Raw genomic sequence first — 18,215 nt, forward strand, 5'->3', positions numbered from 1 at the left:
AGCTCATGAATCAAATCCATGATTTAGCAATCATCCCAGCATGGAAGGCGGATGTTAAATGATGATGATGACGATGAATGCAATGCCCTAACCACTAAGACCATGTGCCTTCACATATATATACATATATACATGTGTATATATATATATATATATATATATATATATATATATATATATACATATATGCATATGTATGTGTGTGTGTATGTGTTTGTATATAAATATATATATACACACACTCTCGGAGTGGTTGGTGTTAGGAAGGGCATCCAGCTGTAGAAACTATGTCAGATCAAGATTGGACCCTGGTACAGCCATCTGGTTCGCCAGTCCTCAGTCAAATCGGCCAGCCCATGCTAGCATGGAAAGCGGATGTTAAACGATGATGATGATGATGATGATATATATATATATTTATATATATAAAAGCTTGGATGGCATTACTATTTGCTCACTGCATAAATAATTTAATTCTTGTTGGAACACAAATTACTTTACTTCACTTGATTTTCCATATTATTTTAGTGTTATAAATGTAGCTCTTAATTAAGACTGGGTGTATATTTTTGCCTATAACTGATTTCATGATCAGGAATAAAAGAAATTCAAGAAAAGCCCTTTACAATATTTCATTCATTTTTAGAAATTTTTCAGAAATGGTATGTCTTGATGTGACCATTTGGATTTGGTCTTTAAAGAAATCTGGGAATCAAATACCTAACATTCTTGTTATGGCAACTTACTTCAGCTCATGGTTTGAGTTATCATCATTGACTTTGTAAATGCTTTTGCTGAAGCAAAATACTGAATCATACTTGAATCAAATTTGTTTTGCAGGATATTAGAGAGCTGGAAAACCATCAGTTCAGAATTGTATCAAGAGAGCATGTTTCTTTGGTTATTGCTTGTTCAGTTAGAATAATGTGTGTTAGGCTGTTGGAAGTAGATGCCTAAAAGAAAATATCTAAATTATCACATTATTGCTCTTTCTGTGGCTGATAGAAGACATTTTCCTACAGGTCTATGGGTAAATAGTAAATCTAGGAACTGAATTTTATATTAGTCATTTTGACATAGAATTAGTTTGAATTGTTATTTTTAAGGCTAGTGACCCACTTGAGTAGCAACAAAAAGCCTTTTGTTTTAATTTGATTAAACTGTCAGGAACTTTCATTTACTCAGTCTTTTTCACAAGCAAGTTTTAGTGGTGCTTGAAATTTTAAGTCAATGCCTGTAAAAGAAATAAATTGATATCTTTGGTAACGGCTAACAGTTTTCTTATGAGTATTTGTCTGTCTGTGTTTGGCAATAGTGTATTACTGTTGTTGTTTCTCTAAATGTTTAAGACAAACATGAGAATTAATGGTCTTCAAAATTTATCAGTACAGAAATTGTATTTTCTTGTCAGGCTAAGTTGTTCAAAATAAGACAATCTACTTATTCTAGCTGAAGCTCCAATTGCTTTCCAATCAATTTTGTGGAGGTCAAAGTTTTCTAAGAATGGACATTTGTTTTTGTGCAATTTTTGGATTATGAAACTTTTCTTGGTGCCATACATTGAGAACTTAATAACTGTAATACCTGAGAAAAAGGAAGGGTTTATTTCATTATTGGGCTTTATATCTGTGCTATTGCTAAAAGTAGAGTAATTTGTTATACCTGCATGTGGCTTACAGGTTTGTAATTATAGAAGAAATAACTGCTGCCAACATTTCTATGTTATTACACTTTTGTTACCATATTTCTGTTGAGATACACTACATCTATTTCAATTAATTTTGAAAATAACAAAGAATTTAGTAAAATGACTGTCATTATTAAGCTGGTGTTTAGAACATAAATTAACATGAAATTTTTATGGAAGTTTAACGTAAATCTTTTTAAAACTGAAAGTATTCATCATAAAAACAGGGTTAGTTCCAAGCAGATTGGTATCAAAAGGGTTAAGACATGAGCTTCCAGGTATAATACACCCAAAGGCTATTATATTACTGGCATATTCAGGTTACATAGAAGGCTGGTTGATGTCAAATATCACCAAAATCTTTCTTTACATTTGTGAGTATCTTTGAAACATTTACAATGATAAAATGTATCAAGCGTTCAATACATGATATATAATAATGGGAAATAGTGGAAGAGGGAGACTGATCACTTAAAATGAAGGTAAGATATGGAACAAAGTATTGAAGGCTGATCTTAAGATGCTGAGCCTTATGAAGGAGATGACAGAGGATTGAGAAATGTGGCACATTGCTGTAGACAAGAAGGCCTGTCCACCACAATTGAATCGATATCTTAAAACCAAGGTGCCACATAAAAAGGCTTTGTTCTGGGTGCTGATGCCACATAAAAAGCACTGATGCTGGTGTCGCATAAAATGCACTGGTGTTGTTATCACATAAAGTGCACTGGTATTGGTGCCATGTAAAAAGATTTAGAGCAGGTACCACAAAAATCACTGGTGACGGTGTCACATAAAAAGCACTGGTGCTGGTTCCATGCAAGAAGCACTGGTGTCATAAAAAGCAATTGGTGATTATGCCAGGTAAAAATCACCCAGTATACTCTGTAAATTGGTTGGTGTTAGGAAGGGCATCCAGCTGTAGAAATCAAGCCAAAACAGACTATGGAACTTGGTGTGGCCTTTGACCTTGCCAGCTCCTGTCAAGCTCTCCAACTCATGCCAGCATGGAAAATGGATAATAAATGATGATAATGAGGAGGAAGATCCTTCTGTGTACCTGACAATCAGTGAGTGACTCATGTAAGAATAAGAAGTAAGCACTCAAACAACAAAGTTTCTCAAGATATACAAAACCACTTCACTGTACTTTTTGGATTGATCAATAAACTGTGAAGCCTGTTAAATCCAACAGAGCATCTTGTATTTCTGGTGAGATATGTGGCTATATTAATGTAATTGCTATTGTATTGCTATGTGCTGGCAAGATCATATAAGAGTAGAATTTTGTTTTGATTCCTTTTAATATAGAGTGCTTGGGAATTTGAAGGAAATAGTGTTGGTGTAGGCGACCATGCTTTACTAAAGCTAGTATTTATGCATCAGTTTTGTAGTAATATTGCATGCTGCAGCTGACCCTTTTGTATGTAACAGAGCTCTTTTCGATGTTGATTGATAGTGATGAAAAAAAAAAGAGGAAAGAGTGTTTTCTGGTCACAATAGTACATTGATATGTTGTCACACATATCATTTTTCTCTTTTTTGACTTGTTTTGGCATTTAACTTGGATATGATACTGTTGTAGAGAGTTGTAGTGTATTTTTGCCTAAAGTTTCATATTATTTGTTCAGTACCTTTCATGGGATGGTTGATGCTACTCTTCAGAGAGCGTTTTACCTGTTTTCTTTTATCATTATTTAACGTTTCATTCCAAAATATTATGAGAGCAACCCCATTTTACCAAGATATTTAATGTATTTCAGTAGCTATGTACACATGATAGGGTTTTGATGTTGTTTGGTTACCTCATGAAATGACATTAGTCATGTTAGGTTTTATTGATACCAACTTTATTGTGCGAAGTTCATTGGATGATTGCATTCTTCTCTTTGCTGAATTATTGTTTGTGTGTACCCAGGTAGTATATTCTGCAACACTGTGCACACAATGTGCCACAATGTGTGTGAGGGCGCAAGTGCATGTTTGTATGTGTATGTGTGTGTATGTGTATGTATGTGTATGTATATATTCATTGCTAGTAAGTTATGAAAGTGACTCAAGGGCTGCTGTGAGTTTTGTGCATGCCATTTATCAAACTGACATAAAAACTGAGTTTGTTTCATGTATAGTGAGAATTGCAATTCCTTCCAGAATGTTTGATTAAAATTTTTATTGAAGTGTAACATGATATCTGGAAAATTTCAAAATATGCCTGTTAAACAGAGGGTAGATGTGAGAGGAAATAAATGCAGTTGGTTCATAGCAGCAGGGCTTTCAGTTCAATTCCACCGAATCCAACACCATGTTGTTGTGAAGTGACTGTACAATACATTTACACAAGGTGCTACATTTACATTGTGACCCCTTGTTAAAATGCATTTTACGATAGCACTGGACTAGCAAATGTGCTTCTGGCTAATTTCAAAAAAGGAAATTGTGTTTGTTTGTATGTATAAGGATGTATGTATGTATGTATGTATGTATGTATGTATGTATGTATGTATGTATGTATGTATGTATGTATATATTTACATATGTATATATATATATATGTATATATATATATATATATGTATATGTACATATATATACATATACATATGTATATATATGTACATATATATATATATATATATATATATATATATATATATATATATATACATATATATACATGTATATATATTATATATATATGTACATATATATATACACACACACACACACACATATATATATATATATAACATATTTATATATCTTATGCATACAGACATTTTCTCTGTGTGCGTGTATGTGTGGGGATATATGTATATGTATGCATGTGTTTTGATATTTTTGATGTATATTTTATGCATATAGAAAAACTCTTGAAGACCAAAGAGACCAGAAAATCAGATAATATGAGTTACATAGCTGTGTTATATGGAGTCAATCACTATATTTTTATGTATAAATGTATGCATGCATATGTATATATACACACATACATATATGTACGTATCCATATAAACACACACATCATCAATGTCATTTTGAACTCATTTTTCATGCCGGCATGGGTTAGATGGTTTCAAGTTCAGTTTTACTGTGTGGCACCTTGGTCAGGAATCTTCTGTTATAACCCTGGCAGACTAAAGTGTCCTGAGTGGATTAGGTAGGTAGCAACTGAAAGCAGCCTGTTATATATATATGCACGTGCATAAGAAAAAAAGAGAGAGGGAGAGAAAAAGAGTGAATGAGAGAGAGCATATGTATGTTTGTGTTACCTTATGACATCACATGAGTCTTGTAAATGTGTGTCACTGTCACATAATCAGTGTCATTTATTTCCAATATTGAGCAGAAACATATCTGGCCATGGTGAAATATTATCTTTGCTTGAAAACAGCTGAGTGTTGGCAACAAGAAGGGCACCTGGCCATAAAAAAGTTTGCCTCTCTAAACTTTGTTTGATCCACGTAAGCATAGAAAAGGGGATGTTAAAATGATGATAATATATACACCGATATATGTATATATATGTGTGTGTACACATATATAAATTGTTTGTGTACATACATATATATATTATTTGTGTAAGTGCGTGTATTTGTATGTGTATGTATGCATATATTTATAAATTCCATTATAAGAAACACTGCCCACCTATATGCTTTTTAGTAAACCCCTAAATATCAATACTATGACCTGAAGCTGACATACCTAAACATGTACATCTGTCTACAAAGTTTTACATGTATGAATAAATTCTGAACAATAACATAATCCGAGATTTAATCGCTAAAACTTCCTCTGAAATTCCTTTCCATCACAACCTACCCTAGAGGCTAAGTACCATGCAGCTGAACCTTACATACCCAAGGAGAATCTTATCTCAACAGAGACTATATAAAGCCAAGATTAACTTAAATGCATCACAGTCTGATGATGGATTAGCTAGCCAAAAATTCCAAGTCACTGTCAATACTAATCTAGTTAAAGAATAATAAATTTGTGCTCAACAAAAGTATAGAGTAACCCTTCAGATTAATGTAAAATTGTTTTTATTGTAATTAAACATAAAAAAACCCATTAATATATATATTTTATATAAAACATTTTTATACACAAGTATTTTACACACACATACACACACAGAGCATGTGTGTGTTTAGAAAGTAGCGTTTGCATGTAAAAGATGTGCTGGAGCAATAATCATATGAGAAATAGATTGCCTTGAGCTCTGGAGTCTCCCTAGTAGATAGCAGATAGTTTTAGTAACATTGGTGACCTAATTAGCAGTGGAGGGGGATGTTCTAAAAGTATAGTTTCTAGAATGAGAAAAGAATGGAGAAATTTTAAAGAGCTATAGCCTCTGTTGGCTACAAAAGGTCTCTCTCTATCACAGAAGACAGCAGATTGTATGATGCTTGTATATGAACAGCAGTGCTACATGGTAGTGAGAGACATGTGCCATGAATCTAGAGGACATGCAGAGACTATAGAGGAATGAAGCTGCTGTGCAGTATTAGTGTGAAATGTGACATAGTGTGAAGGTGTTGAGAGAAAAATTGGGCATAGGAGGGATGAGATGCAGTATGCAAGACAGAAGATAGTGCTTGTTTGGTCACATGATGCATGTGGATGAAGACAACTGTATAAAGAAGTGCTAATCACTTAAAGTGAATGAAACTTTTGTGGAGATGAGAGGTCCATGAAGGCAAGGGATGAAGTAACAAAGACAGACCTCAAATTGCTGAGTGTCACAGAAGAGATGATAAAAGTCCAAGATGATTAGTGATTTGCTGTGCTCAAGAACCTCATCCACCACAGCAAAAATGATGCCCGAAAAGCATTCTGTTTATGCTTGTAACCCATTCTGACCTGTCAAGCATTCCCTACATGTTATTCCTGTAATGCCCATCCTTCACTAACTCCTCTTTCTCCAGCACTACTCACTATTTGTATTTGCTTGAAAGCAGAATTGGCACATATCACTCCCCAGAAATCTTCCATCCCTTACTCTCATCCTTCCTTCTCATGCCTCACTGAATGCCTCTTTTCTGTGCCTTCAGATATATATATTTTTTCTCTCTCTCTTTCAATCTCTACCATACTATACCTTATCCTATCACATACATTTGCTATCATTCTCAACATATTCTCATATCCACCATCATACCCACCCACTATTCACACCTAATCTATTTTCACATCTTTCGCTCCATCACTCCAACACATTGAACATCATCTCCCAGTCTTGTACATCATCCTCCTATCTTGTACATTATACTCTAATCTAATCTAACTCCCTACTTGAGCCACTGCTAGCCCTCTCTCCTTACTCTGCATATCCAATCTTGTACATCATTCAATGCATTTGCTTCTACCCTGCTTCCTATCTGTTACCCTCTCTTCACATTCATATGTAACCAACGATCATCCTACCATTTGAACCACTGATTCTGTCTGACCCATGCAAGCATGGAAAAAACGCTGTTAAAATGATGATGACACACATACAAACATTTATACATATACATACACAGATGCATATGTGGGTATATATAGGCTAAATGACAGATAGAAGATATGGAACAATGAGTAAAACATTTATAATGTATATACAAATGTAAGACAGTTTTAAATATGGCTATCCATATATTTCTGTAGGAATGTGCATATATATCCATATATACATACATATATATATACACACATATATATATATATGTATGCATGTATGTACATATGTGTGTGTGTGTGTGTGTTGTGTGTGTGTGTGTGTGTGTGTGTGGTGTGTGTGTGTGTGTGTGTGTGTGTAGGCAGAATAGGTGGAAAGATAGTGTTTGCAAGTAGCATGTCCATTCCATTCAAATGCTTGGAAGGCTTCTTAGAAGTAGCTGAAAGCTTCCATTAATATTGAGGACCTAATTACAAGTGGAGGCAAGCAGCCAGAACATAGTAACCAGAGTCAAAATTAGACATAAAATTATAGAGAGCAATAAGTTTTGCTGGTAGCAAGGGGATTCTCTCTCAGTAAAACGTAGATTGCAAGATGCATGTGCATCAAGTGTAATGTTACATGATAGAAGAAAAAAACCTGGGCATTGAATATTAAGGAGGTGAGAAAGAAATGAATTGGGCATGCTCCACCAAATCTAGAATGTTAATGTGAATGAATGACAAAGCACAGATGAACTGACAGGAAAAATAGCTGCACATCCGAGGAATAAGGTGTTGCATGCAAAAGAGGGAAGACTGCATGGGTATGGAAATGGGACATGTGATGTGTATGATGGATGAGAATTTGGTAAAGAAGAGCCAAGCCTTCCAAATGGAAGGCTCATAACGAAAGGAAGGAACTGGAAAAATATGATGCAAGAACTAGTGAAAGTCAGTTTAAAGATACTGAAACTTACAAGTCTGAAAAAAACTGTCAAACTCATGAGAGAATGGGAGGTGAACACAAAAATGATGATAGAACCCGCCCCACATAAAACAAATATGTATGCTTGAGTATATATAAACACAAATGTAAATATAAGCATAGACACAAAAATATATGTTATATGTGTATGTGTGTATATGTATTCTTTTATTCTAATATTTGTTTCAGTCATTTGATTGTGGCCATGAAGGAGCACCACCTTTAGTCGAACAAATCAACCCCAGGACTTAGTCTTTGTAACCTTAGTACTTATTCTATCGGTCTCTTTTGCTGAACCACTAAGTTATGAGGACGTAAACACACCAACATCAGTTTTCAAGCGATGATGGCGAGGACAAACACAGACACAAACATATATATATACAATGGGCTTCTTTCAGTTTCTGTCTACCAAATCCACTCACAAGGCTTTGGTTGGCCCAAGGCTATAAGTAGGAGATACTTGCCCAAGGTACCATGCAGTGGGACTGAACCTGGAACCATGTGTTTGGTAAGCAAGTTACTTACCACACAGTCACTCCTGTGCATATATATATATATATATATATATATATATATATATATATATATATGCACAGGAGTGACTGTGTGGTAAGTAACTTGCTTACCAAACACATGGTTCCATATATATATATATATATATATATACATACATACAAGCATATATAAAAATATATTTATGTGAAACCATCCATACATGTCAATTTCTATTAAGACAGATCCCAGATTTCAAGCCAGTTTGATAAGTGTGATGCACAAAATTTTCAGGCCTTGAGTAATTTTATAATTTCTGCTGATTAGAAATATAAAATATATGCTCATGTTTTGAGTTCTATTTTTTCTGTTTGTACTACCAAACTTTTAAATACAGCTAAATGTAAATCATTATACTTGGCATTCATTGACCAAGAGAAAGCCTTTGACAGAGTCCCTTGCACTGTGATCTGTATGAAACAAGTAAATGAATAGGTTGTGCCATACAAGCCATGTGCAGGAGTGCTGTTATTAAGATGAGATATAGTCATGAGTACTGCAACACATTTAGTGTACAGGTAGCCATTTACCAGGGTTTGATACTCACTCTCTCCCTATTCATTATAATCTTCCAGGCAATAACGGATGAATTTAAAACCAGTTGCACTTGGGAATGACTCTACACTGATGACCATTTTTAGAGCAGAATTTGAGATAGAATTAGAAAAGAAATTCCTGGTGTAGAAGCAAAACCTGGAATCAAAGAGCCTTAAAGTTGACCTAGCAAAGACCAAAATTGTAGCAATCAAACAAACAGGACTTTTTTTCCCATCAATTAAATGGCCCTGTGTGATATGTAGGAAAGGTATTGGTAGGAATTCCATATGGTATACCAAGTATAAGCTATGAACACAAGATAATTGGTGACTCTGTGAACCTGAGAAGTCCCATCAGTTATGGTGAATGTGAAGTCCTTAAATCATTATGCTTGTATCTTTACATGCTGCACCCTGCACTAAATCCTGCCAACTTCAAGCATCGCATGTGTTGGATAGAGTTTATTGAGGAAGATTTCCTACTGCTGGTTGCACATTCTGTTACTAATCCTTATCTGTTTTCAAGCAAGATAAAATTTACTCACGGCCAGACATGTTTTTGCACCATAATGGAAATGAACTCGAATGACATTCACACTTATTTACAACTGTTACAGAATACAATATGGATACTCAAACATAAAACTCACATATAGATAGATAGATGGATAGATAGATACATACATATATATATATATATTATTTATTTAAAGGGGGCTCAATACAAACATTTAGGTACTACTAATAGTTTCATATGTTGAGAAATACTCAAACATATTCTTCAGTACAATATATATATATATATATATATTGATCAAGAATGTGATTTTATGAGAATACCTTTCCTGATGAAGGGGACACTTTCCGCATGGTTTGTAAGATTTTTTATTAATTTTTCTACCAAGACATGAACTCTGGAAACGATTGTAAAAAGTGAACTTCCTCAAACTATATTATATACCCTATATACCATTTATATATTTTTAAAAAACATATTGAACTCTGTGGATCTTTTAATTGAAACTCTTAACCGCTCTTAATTTTAGTACAAAATCATTTTAGCAGTTCTCTTTTTCTCACACTTACTTCCACATGGGTTTTATTTACATGTATTTTTATGTATATTTATATTTTATAAATATCAAAAAAAAAATTCATATATGCCAATATGTATTAATATATGTATATGCATTTTAAGTCGAATTTATGACTGTATGAGTATGATTTCCTAATTTGAGTTTATATCTTAATTCTTATTTATGTATATATGCATGTATATATAAACACCCTTTCATCACAAATGACCATGGAATTGAACCTAGAAAGTTCCCCTCCAAGGCACAAGTCCAGGCAAGGTTGTTTGTGGTAAACGATGTACCCCAGTCTTCCTTCTTCATGCCACTGAAGGGAAAGGCAACAGCTGATACAGCTTGGCACCAGTGATGCTGCAACTCAAAACTGGAGCAATCTGAAATGAAGTGTCTTGCTCAGGAACATAACACACAGCCTGATCTGGGAGTTGAACTCACAACTTCATGATTATAAGATCAACATTCTAATCACTGAGTCATGCACCTTCATACACACACACGCCTATAAATACGTATGCACATTTGTGTATATATGCACATACATATGTGAATATATATATATATTCTTATATAGGCATATGTACATTATACACATATATATGTATGTAAATATATATATATATATATATATATATATATATATATATATATATATATATATATATACACACACATGCATATATATGTATATACATATATATGAAATTAATGTGTGTGCTAGTGGTTGAGTATTCTACAGACATGTGTACCCTTAACATACTTCTCAGGAAGATTCAGCATGACACAGAATGTGACAAGTTTGGCCCTTTGAAATACAAGTACAATCCATTTTTGCTAGCTGAATGGACTGGAGTAAAGTGAAATAAAATGTCTTGCTCAAGAACACAATGCACCACCAAATATTAAACTCACAACCTTACAATCTTGTGCCTCATACCCTAACAATTTAGCCATGCACTTTCACAACACATATATACACAGCAAAGTGTAAAAACCAAAATCTAACAGTAAGATATGATATCTATACAATCAATATCATTAGTTGGATATTTGAAGAAAAGAAATTATTAATAGCTCTAATATTTCTTACATTATCTTTTCTTGTAAAGAATGTTTGGGATATATCTGGAAAAAATTGAAAATTATGGATTGTAAAACAGTGAAAAAATGCCATTCCAGAAACTAAAGCCATATAATTTTGGTCTACTATATGTATGGTCACTGTCTGACTGGAAATATGGAGTAGGCAGAATAGTATATTTTGTGGCAGAAGAATGAACATAACAAACATGTGCCTGTCTATGTTGGTGCATGCGTTTGTATTTTGTGTATGTGTAGTAGCAATATTTGTGAATGAGGAAAGGCAGGAAGCAGGTAGAATTGTTAACACTCCAAGCGAAATGTTTAGTGGAATTTTTAAAGTCTTTACATTCTGAGTTCAAATTCCACCAAGCCAACTCATCCTTTCGAGGTTGATAAAATAAGTACCAGTTGAGTACTGGGGTCAATGTAATTATCTTACCCCTTCCACCAAATTTCTAGCCTTGTGCCAAAATTTGAAACCAGTATTTGTGAGCGAGGGATGTGAAGTAGTAGTTTGTGTGCATTTTGTTTTGTACTATGTGTCTGAGTGTATGTGTGTGGAGGAGTCCACCTGGATTGACGATGCAGAAAGGTGTCTGTCATATTACACTGAGTGTCACTGTATATTTGTGTGTTACTGACTGATAGCTGAATTGATACCAGCGAGATACATAGGCTGATGTGGGGAAGTTGTATCTGTGTATGTGTGTGTATATATGTATGCTTATGTGTATGTGTGTGTATATATGTATGCTTATGTGTATGTGTGTGTGTGAAGGAGTATTTATTCAGTGTGTGTGTGTGTGGTTGTCTATATAAGTTGAATTTGTGAGACATTGTGTTAAGGGGTATGTGGAATGGAAATCGTGAAAGACAGATGTCTTGTTTTCAAGCTGGATGTCATGAAGAGGTGCTGTGAATCAGTTGACTACATGGTAACTAGTTTAACCCATGTGCAAGATGTTTTAAAGGGCACATTTTAAGCAGTAGATGATACCAATATAGTGAAGTGGATGGATACTGTGAGGGAGGAGGTGTAACAAATTGGCTGGGAACAAGGAGAGGATCCAGGAGCGGTGGTAGGACAGGAGAGGAGAGAGTTGCAGACCAGTAAGCTGCATAATTTACAGAAATGCTTGGATATGGAAAGAAGCAGATTAGGGAAGATTGGGAGGGTGGTAGGATCTGACTGGGTGAGACAAAAGGCATGTATTAGAGGGGTAGCAAAGAAGAGGATAGAAGATGCAGTTAGCTGTGGGATGAGTGCAAAATATGGTTGATATAACAGGATCATGTAATTTGGGATGGGAGTAGGTATCCATTTCAAATGGAGAGATGGACTATGTATTGTGACTAGGTCTCAGAATCTTGGTTGCACATACATAGAATATGGAGATGGGATGTGGAGTCAGGGATGACTCATTTAAAATGAGAGGGATAGGAAGAGGAGGACAAAAACTGAAGATAAGAGTGGGAGTTGGTGGGTTTATAGATGGTCAATATCATTGACAGAAATATTGATGCTATGGAAATTGATGATGATGATACACACACACACACACACACACACACAGTTAATGCAAAAAAGAACAAAGAAAAAACAACAACGTGAGGATGTGGTACATGCAAAGTATTAGCAGATACTCAGGGAAGGAAAAAAAGGTAGTTTTATGTTTCGAGCAAAGCTCTTCTTCAACGTTATTTTGTGTCCACCTTCCATGGTGCAATGGATTGGGTGGTTTGACTGCTTGACAAGTTGGATGTTGGCTTGAAGCTACAATGTTTCATTTTTGGTATGGTATGGTAAGTATGGTTAGATTCCTCTCTTAATGCCAGCTATTTTACAGAGTGTGGCTGATAATATAAAAACAAGACATTTTTGGTGAATTAAGGCAGAGCTGACCAAGGCTGTCTAAAGATAACTAATTGGGTCAAAGTCATTATCAAATGTATTAGAAAGAGAAAGTTTCAATTTTAATTTCTTTTTTATCCATGAAACTAATTTAAGAACTACTTTGGTTGGTCAGTCAGATAATTTCTTATAAATATTCATGGCTGTGTAACTATCTTTTAGGTTTAGTAAATTGTTAGGAATATACCATTTTTATTTTACTTTAAAAATAAAAGATAAGAATAATTCTCCAGGTTTAATTATCAAGGAAATAAAATCAGTCTGAATAACCATTTCCCTTGGAGCTTATGTTAATTTTAATAATGATAAGGAAGAGATGTATTATATTTACACACACACACATGCTCACACAGTGTATATTGTAATTTATAAGAAATTTCTTAGAAACATTCATGGCCTAACCCTGTTTTATACAAATGTGCTTATCATATCTCAGTATAATTAAGCATGACTTATCAAATTGTAAAGCCATAAACTCTTAACAAAATTTTAGATTACACCAGTAATCTAGCATAATATATCATATGGTTTCAGTGTCTTCTTGAGATTTCTAACGCAATATAAGTTGCTTCAACTTAAAGGAAATTGTCTATAGTTTTCTAAAAACAGGCTGATAATCATTCCCTCTGAATAACCCTTGGGTTAGTATTCTGGTACCCTTCTGTATATGATAATATTTATGTGAAAATATGCACCATCATACTATATTTATCATATCAAATCTATATGAAACAAAATATTTTCTTAGCATATTAAGACTACTCTAGGAAAATGGTTGACTGACAAGTAACTTTCAGATAACAGAATGTTACCAAGAAATATAAACTGTTCTTAGGAGAGAAGGATAGTTTATCACATGTAAGTTTTCCAGGTAAAATCATGAATTTGTTCCATCTAATGAAGTGAGCTGAAGCAGTCCAGAAACTATATATAAAAAAACTCCTGTCTACATACATTTGAACTCATCCCACAATGTGTCAGCATCAGCACTTCATACATTTGGTTTAGATTATATAAATGGAAGAGTCAAGAATGGTACTGCCATGCAGTTGCTCAAAATGCTGGGAGTAGCAGTCAAATTTCTTCAAATGATATGCTAACATCTTATGTAAAAAAAAGGCCACTCAAAAACAATATTGTCCTACATACTTCCAAAAACTCAGGATGGTCATGGCTGAAATGCCCTTGATCATATCTATTTAATGAAGGTTGATCTTGACTAAATGACAACATAAATAAACAAAAGCTAAATCAAGGACTTTGATGTGGTCTTTTGATCTGCCAGAGACTGCACCCAAATCTCCCTCAAATCACAACTACCATCTAGCTGAACATATTGTATGGTGACACATTTGATGATGCATTTGATCATATCCTACATACCCTTGAAAATATGGAATTATCATGGCTGGAATAACTTAAATCTGAGGTCTGCTCATTCAGGATTAACCATGGGTTAAATAACAACAAGCTGATAGTATATTTCTATTTTATTACAATACTTTTGTATATTCTGCAAAGTTCCGTTCTGTCAAGAGATTTTTTTACCTTTTCTTTTCTTCTATATACTGTGTCTATTTCAACTCTTCCATACAGCAACTTACACAGCCTGGATAAAATTTAGCACATATTTATCAATGGCAAGATGACTTTCAATATTAGGAACTTTTTCAAATTAATTGTATTTTAACTTTTTATGTAAAAAAAGCCTCTGGTTTGACAGAATCATTAGCACTTCAGGTAAAATACTTAGCAGTATTTTTTTACAGTTCTTTACATTCTGAAGTAAAATTCTGCCATGGTCAACTTTGCCTTTCATCTTTTCAGTATTCATGAATTAAGTACCAGTTGAGCACTGGGGTCAATGTAATTGACTTATAACATCCCCTAAAATTGTTGGTGTTGTTCCAAAATTTTAAACAATATTTATATATTTTTATCATTTAATCTGATTAAGAGGTACACGGTATCTGAATCTTTTGTAAGGCCCAACTAGTGGAGTCAATATTGTTGAAGTTCTACTCGAGTGTTTACACGTAAGTGTTGGACAGAAAAAGAAGTGGGTAAGAAATTCAGAAATGCACTTTTAGTAATGCTCTATGTAAGAAAGCTTTTAGTAAATTAAGATGATAATGATGAACTAAGAAAAGACAATTGTATCAGATGGGTTTGATCATGAGTGATACATATTTTGCTATTGCAGAGATGCAGAAAATGTTATAATGTCAGTAATGAGATAGTAGGACAAAAAAATTACAAATCCATTAATGGAATAGTATTTGCAATGTACAGGGATATGAAAAATTGTAAACATTGATTTTTTTTTCATTTTGTTTCATATTTATTCTCCTCTATCATTGTGATTCTAGTTTTCTTATATGTGTAAACTTTATAATTCAGAGATTAAATTCCTACTGAAATGCTTCTGTCAACTTGAATAGCACTTTAGTGACTTGAATAAAACTCTAAGTATTATGCTTGAAATTACTGATAATCTGGTAAATATAGATAAAATAGTAATAGCATGAGAGCTAGTCATACAGTAACACTCATCTTGGTATAACTTATAATGCTTTTCTAACTGGAAGAAATGTTTATCAAGTATTTCATGTAATACATATTAAAAAAAATTTATATAGAAAAGAATGCACAACACCAGAACAAACTATGCAACAACATTACCAGCATTGTAAGATGATACAACATACTTTATGTCATTGAGTCATGCTTTACCAAATATATAACATTGCTGGGCTAAGGTGTATGAGTATAATGCTATTGATCTAAAGTTCATGAGTTCATCTCATATCATTGCCATCACAAAGTGCTATAAAATAAAATACATTATTTGCCTCAACTTTATCTATCTGAAAAATCAGTATTTTGTTATCAAGTGGTCATCTATTTAATACTTACATACTCATGGACAGTGCCATCAAAGAATCAGATAATAATTGACAAAAATTTACAGCAATCTCATACAAAAATCACTCCATTACTTAACATCATGAAATATTAGATATCACATGCATTTATAGTAAAAATAATTAAATGGTTACAAAATATTGTCCCATTATTAATTATAGACAGTAAAACTGTAAGATGTTAACAAATAAAAATTTCAAAAATTACTCTTTTTTACTGAAAACACAGTATTTGATTCTGCATAAACTACTTGGAGGTAAAGCAATAATTGGAAATAAAACATTACGGAACATTATTTGACCCTACTGTATTCTCTCGCAAGAGTGAATACCATGGATTGCTACATCAGTGTTTCTTCTGCATCTTAAGAATATCCAGTTCTTGATATTATTCTTCCACATAATTCTTGATTTTTCTCTTCCTCTTCTATTCATTTTGCTTTTTAGTAACAGTTTTTCTAAACCATTTTTCTAAGTAAATATCCAAAACCATTTTAGATGTTTGATGATGTCTAATAAAATTTCCTTAGTTTTACCATTCTCAATACTTCATCATTGGTATTGTTTTATCCATGATGTTCTTAAAAGTCTTCTATATGCTGACATATGAAAAGCTTGTAATATACTTGAAAATACTTTTGTTAATGTATGTGTGGTGTTCCATAAAATAGGGAGGACTTTACATGACACTTCAGTAACATTTTCCTAGTGTTGATATTAATGGTTCTGGTTACAATATTTGACATTTTTTCCAGATGGCTTTCAAGCTCACTCAATCCTTTTTATTTTGCCTTCATATTTCCCATTTTTTTCTGACTGCATATATTTCAGGTATGTTATATTTGTAATCTGTTCAATTGGTTTTCCCCTTTTATAATAAAATTAATTCATTCTTAAATTTTTTAATATATTAATGAAAAGGAAAGAAAGAAAAATAACACAAGAAAACAATTAGAAATATTTTGATGATTTACAAAAGTGAAAATAAGTTCAATTGTTGATGACAGGTTTTAAAATGAATAAAATTAAATAAGTTGATGCTTACACTGACACCAGTTGATACAGCAGAATCTGATGAAGTTCCCAACTGAAGGCTGGCATAGCTGGAAACTTTGTTGAAAACCTGTAATGAAAAAGAAAATAAGTTAGATTCAAATTACAGAAACTCTAGTTGAATTTTTAAATAAATTAATATGAGAAGAGACAATGAGATGGTCCACAAGACTGAACTTCTGAAGAAGAAAGAAATAGATTAGCTTAATTATTATATGTCAGAATAAAGTATATAGAAAAAGAAACCAGTGAATATTAGGATCTGGAACAAAGTTGTTTTATAACTGAATTTATTGAAGTAATATTATCATTGAAAACAATATTAATATTAAATAGAGAAAGAAATTGAATTTGTAAAGTGAAAATATTTGAAACTTGTTCAACACACCCAAACTAATAAAAAAGACAAAAAAATTTTGAATTTTTACTTTGGAGAATTTCATATATAATGATAGATCAAGTCAAAATTGGATTTCATTTATACCTGTGTAAATATTTTTTTTACAAAATGAAATTATGTAACATCAAAGGTGGGACAAAATATTAACTAAACAATAAGTTATTAAAAGAGTTGGTAAATAAAACATACATATGAATAAATAGATTAATTATAAGTTATAAATAGATTTAATAATAGGTGGATAATAAAATGAAAGGTTAATTACTTTTCATTTTTGTGTTGATTAAATAATAAAACTATTAAAAAATTTAAATAAAGCTGTTCAAGACATTTTGTTCCATAAAAGACCACTTAACAAAGTGTAGTAGGATTGTTAGAGCATCAGATAAAATGTTGGCAATATTTTAATCAAGGCCTTTTATGTTCTGAGTTCAAATCCTACTGAGGTCAACTTTTACCTTTCATCCTTCTGGGGTCTATAAAATAGTAATCAGGTACTGGGTCATGTAAATATTGCTATAAAGCATCCTAGATGTGAAAGGGATTATAACAGGAAACTAGA

The 18,215-nt window shown here is 32.9% G+C and overlaps 1 protein-coding gene across 13 annotated transcripts in view; it reads right to left on the reverse strand.

Annotated features, from left to right (window-relative positions):
• Positions 1-18,215, reverse strand: part of LOC115215814 (MAGUK p55 subfamily member 7) — a 930,620-nt gene that overhangs the window by 352,034 nt on the left and 560,371 nt on the right. For all 13 annotated transcript variants that reach the window (XM_036506006.1, XM_036506002.1, XM_036505998.1 and 10 more), the window contains one exon: positions 17,246-17,323. In XM_036506006.1, coding sequence (XP_036361899.1) covers positions 17,246-17,323 — 78 coding nt within the window. The remainder of the gene's footprint in view (positions 1-17,245; positions 17,324-18,215) is intronic.

The sequence above is a fragment of the Octopus sinensis genome, linkage group LG9 (assembly GCF_006345805.1).
Source record: "Octopus sinensis linkage group LG9, ASM634580v1, whole genome shotgun sequence".
Lineage (NCBI taxonomy): Eukaryota > Metazoa > Mollusca > Cephalopoda > Octopoda > Octopodidae > Octopus > Octopus sinensis.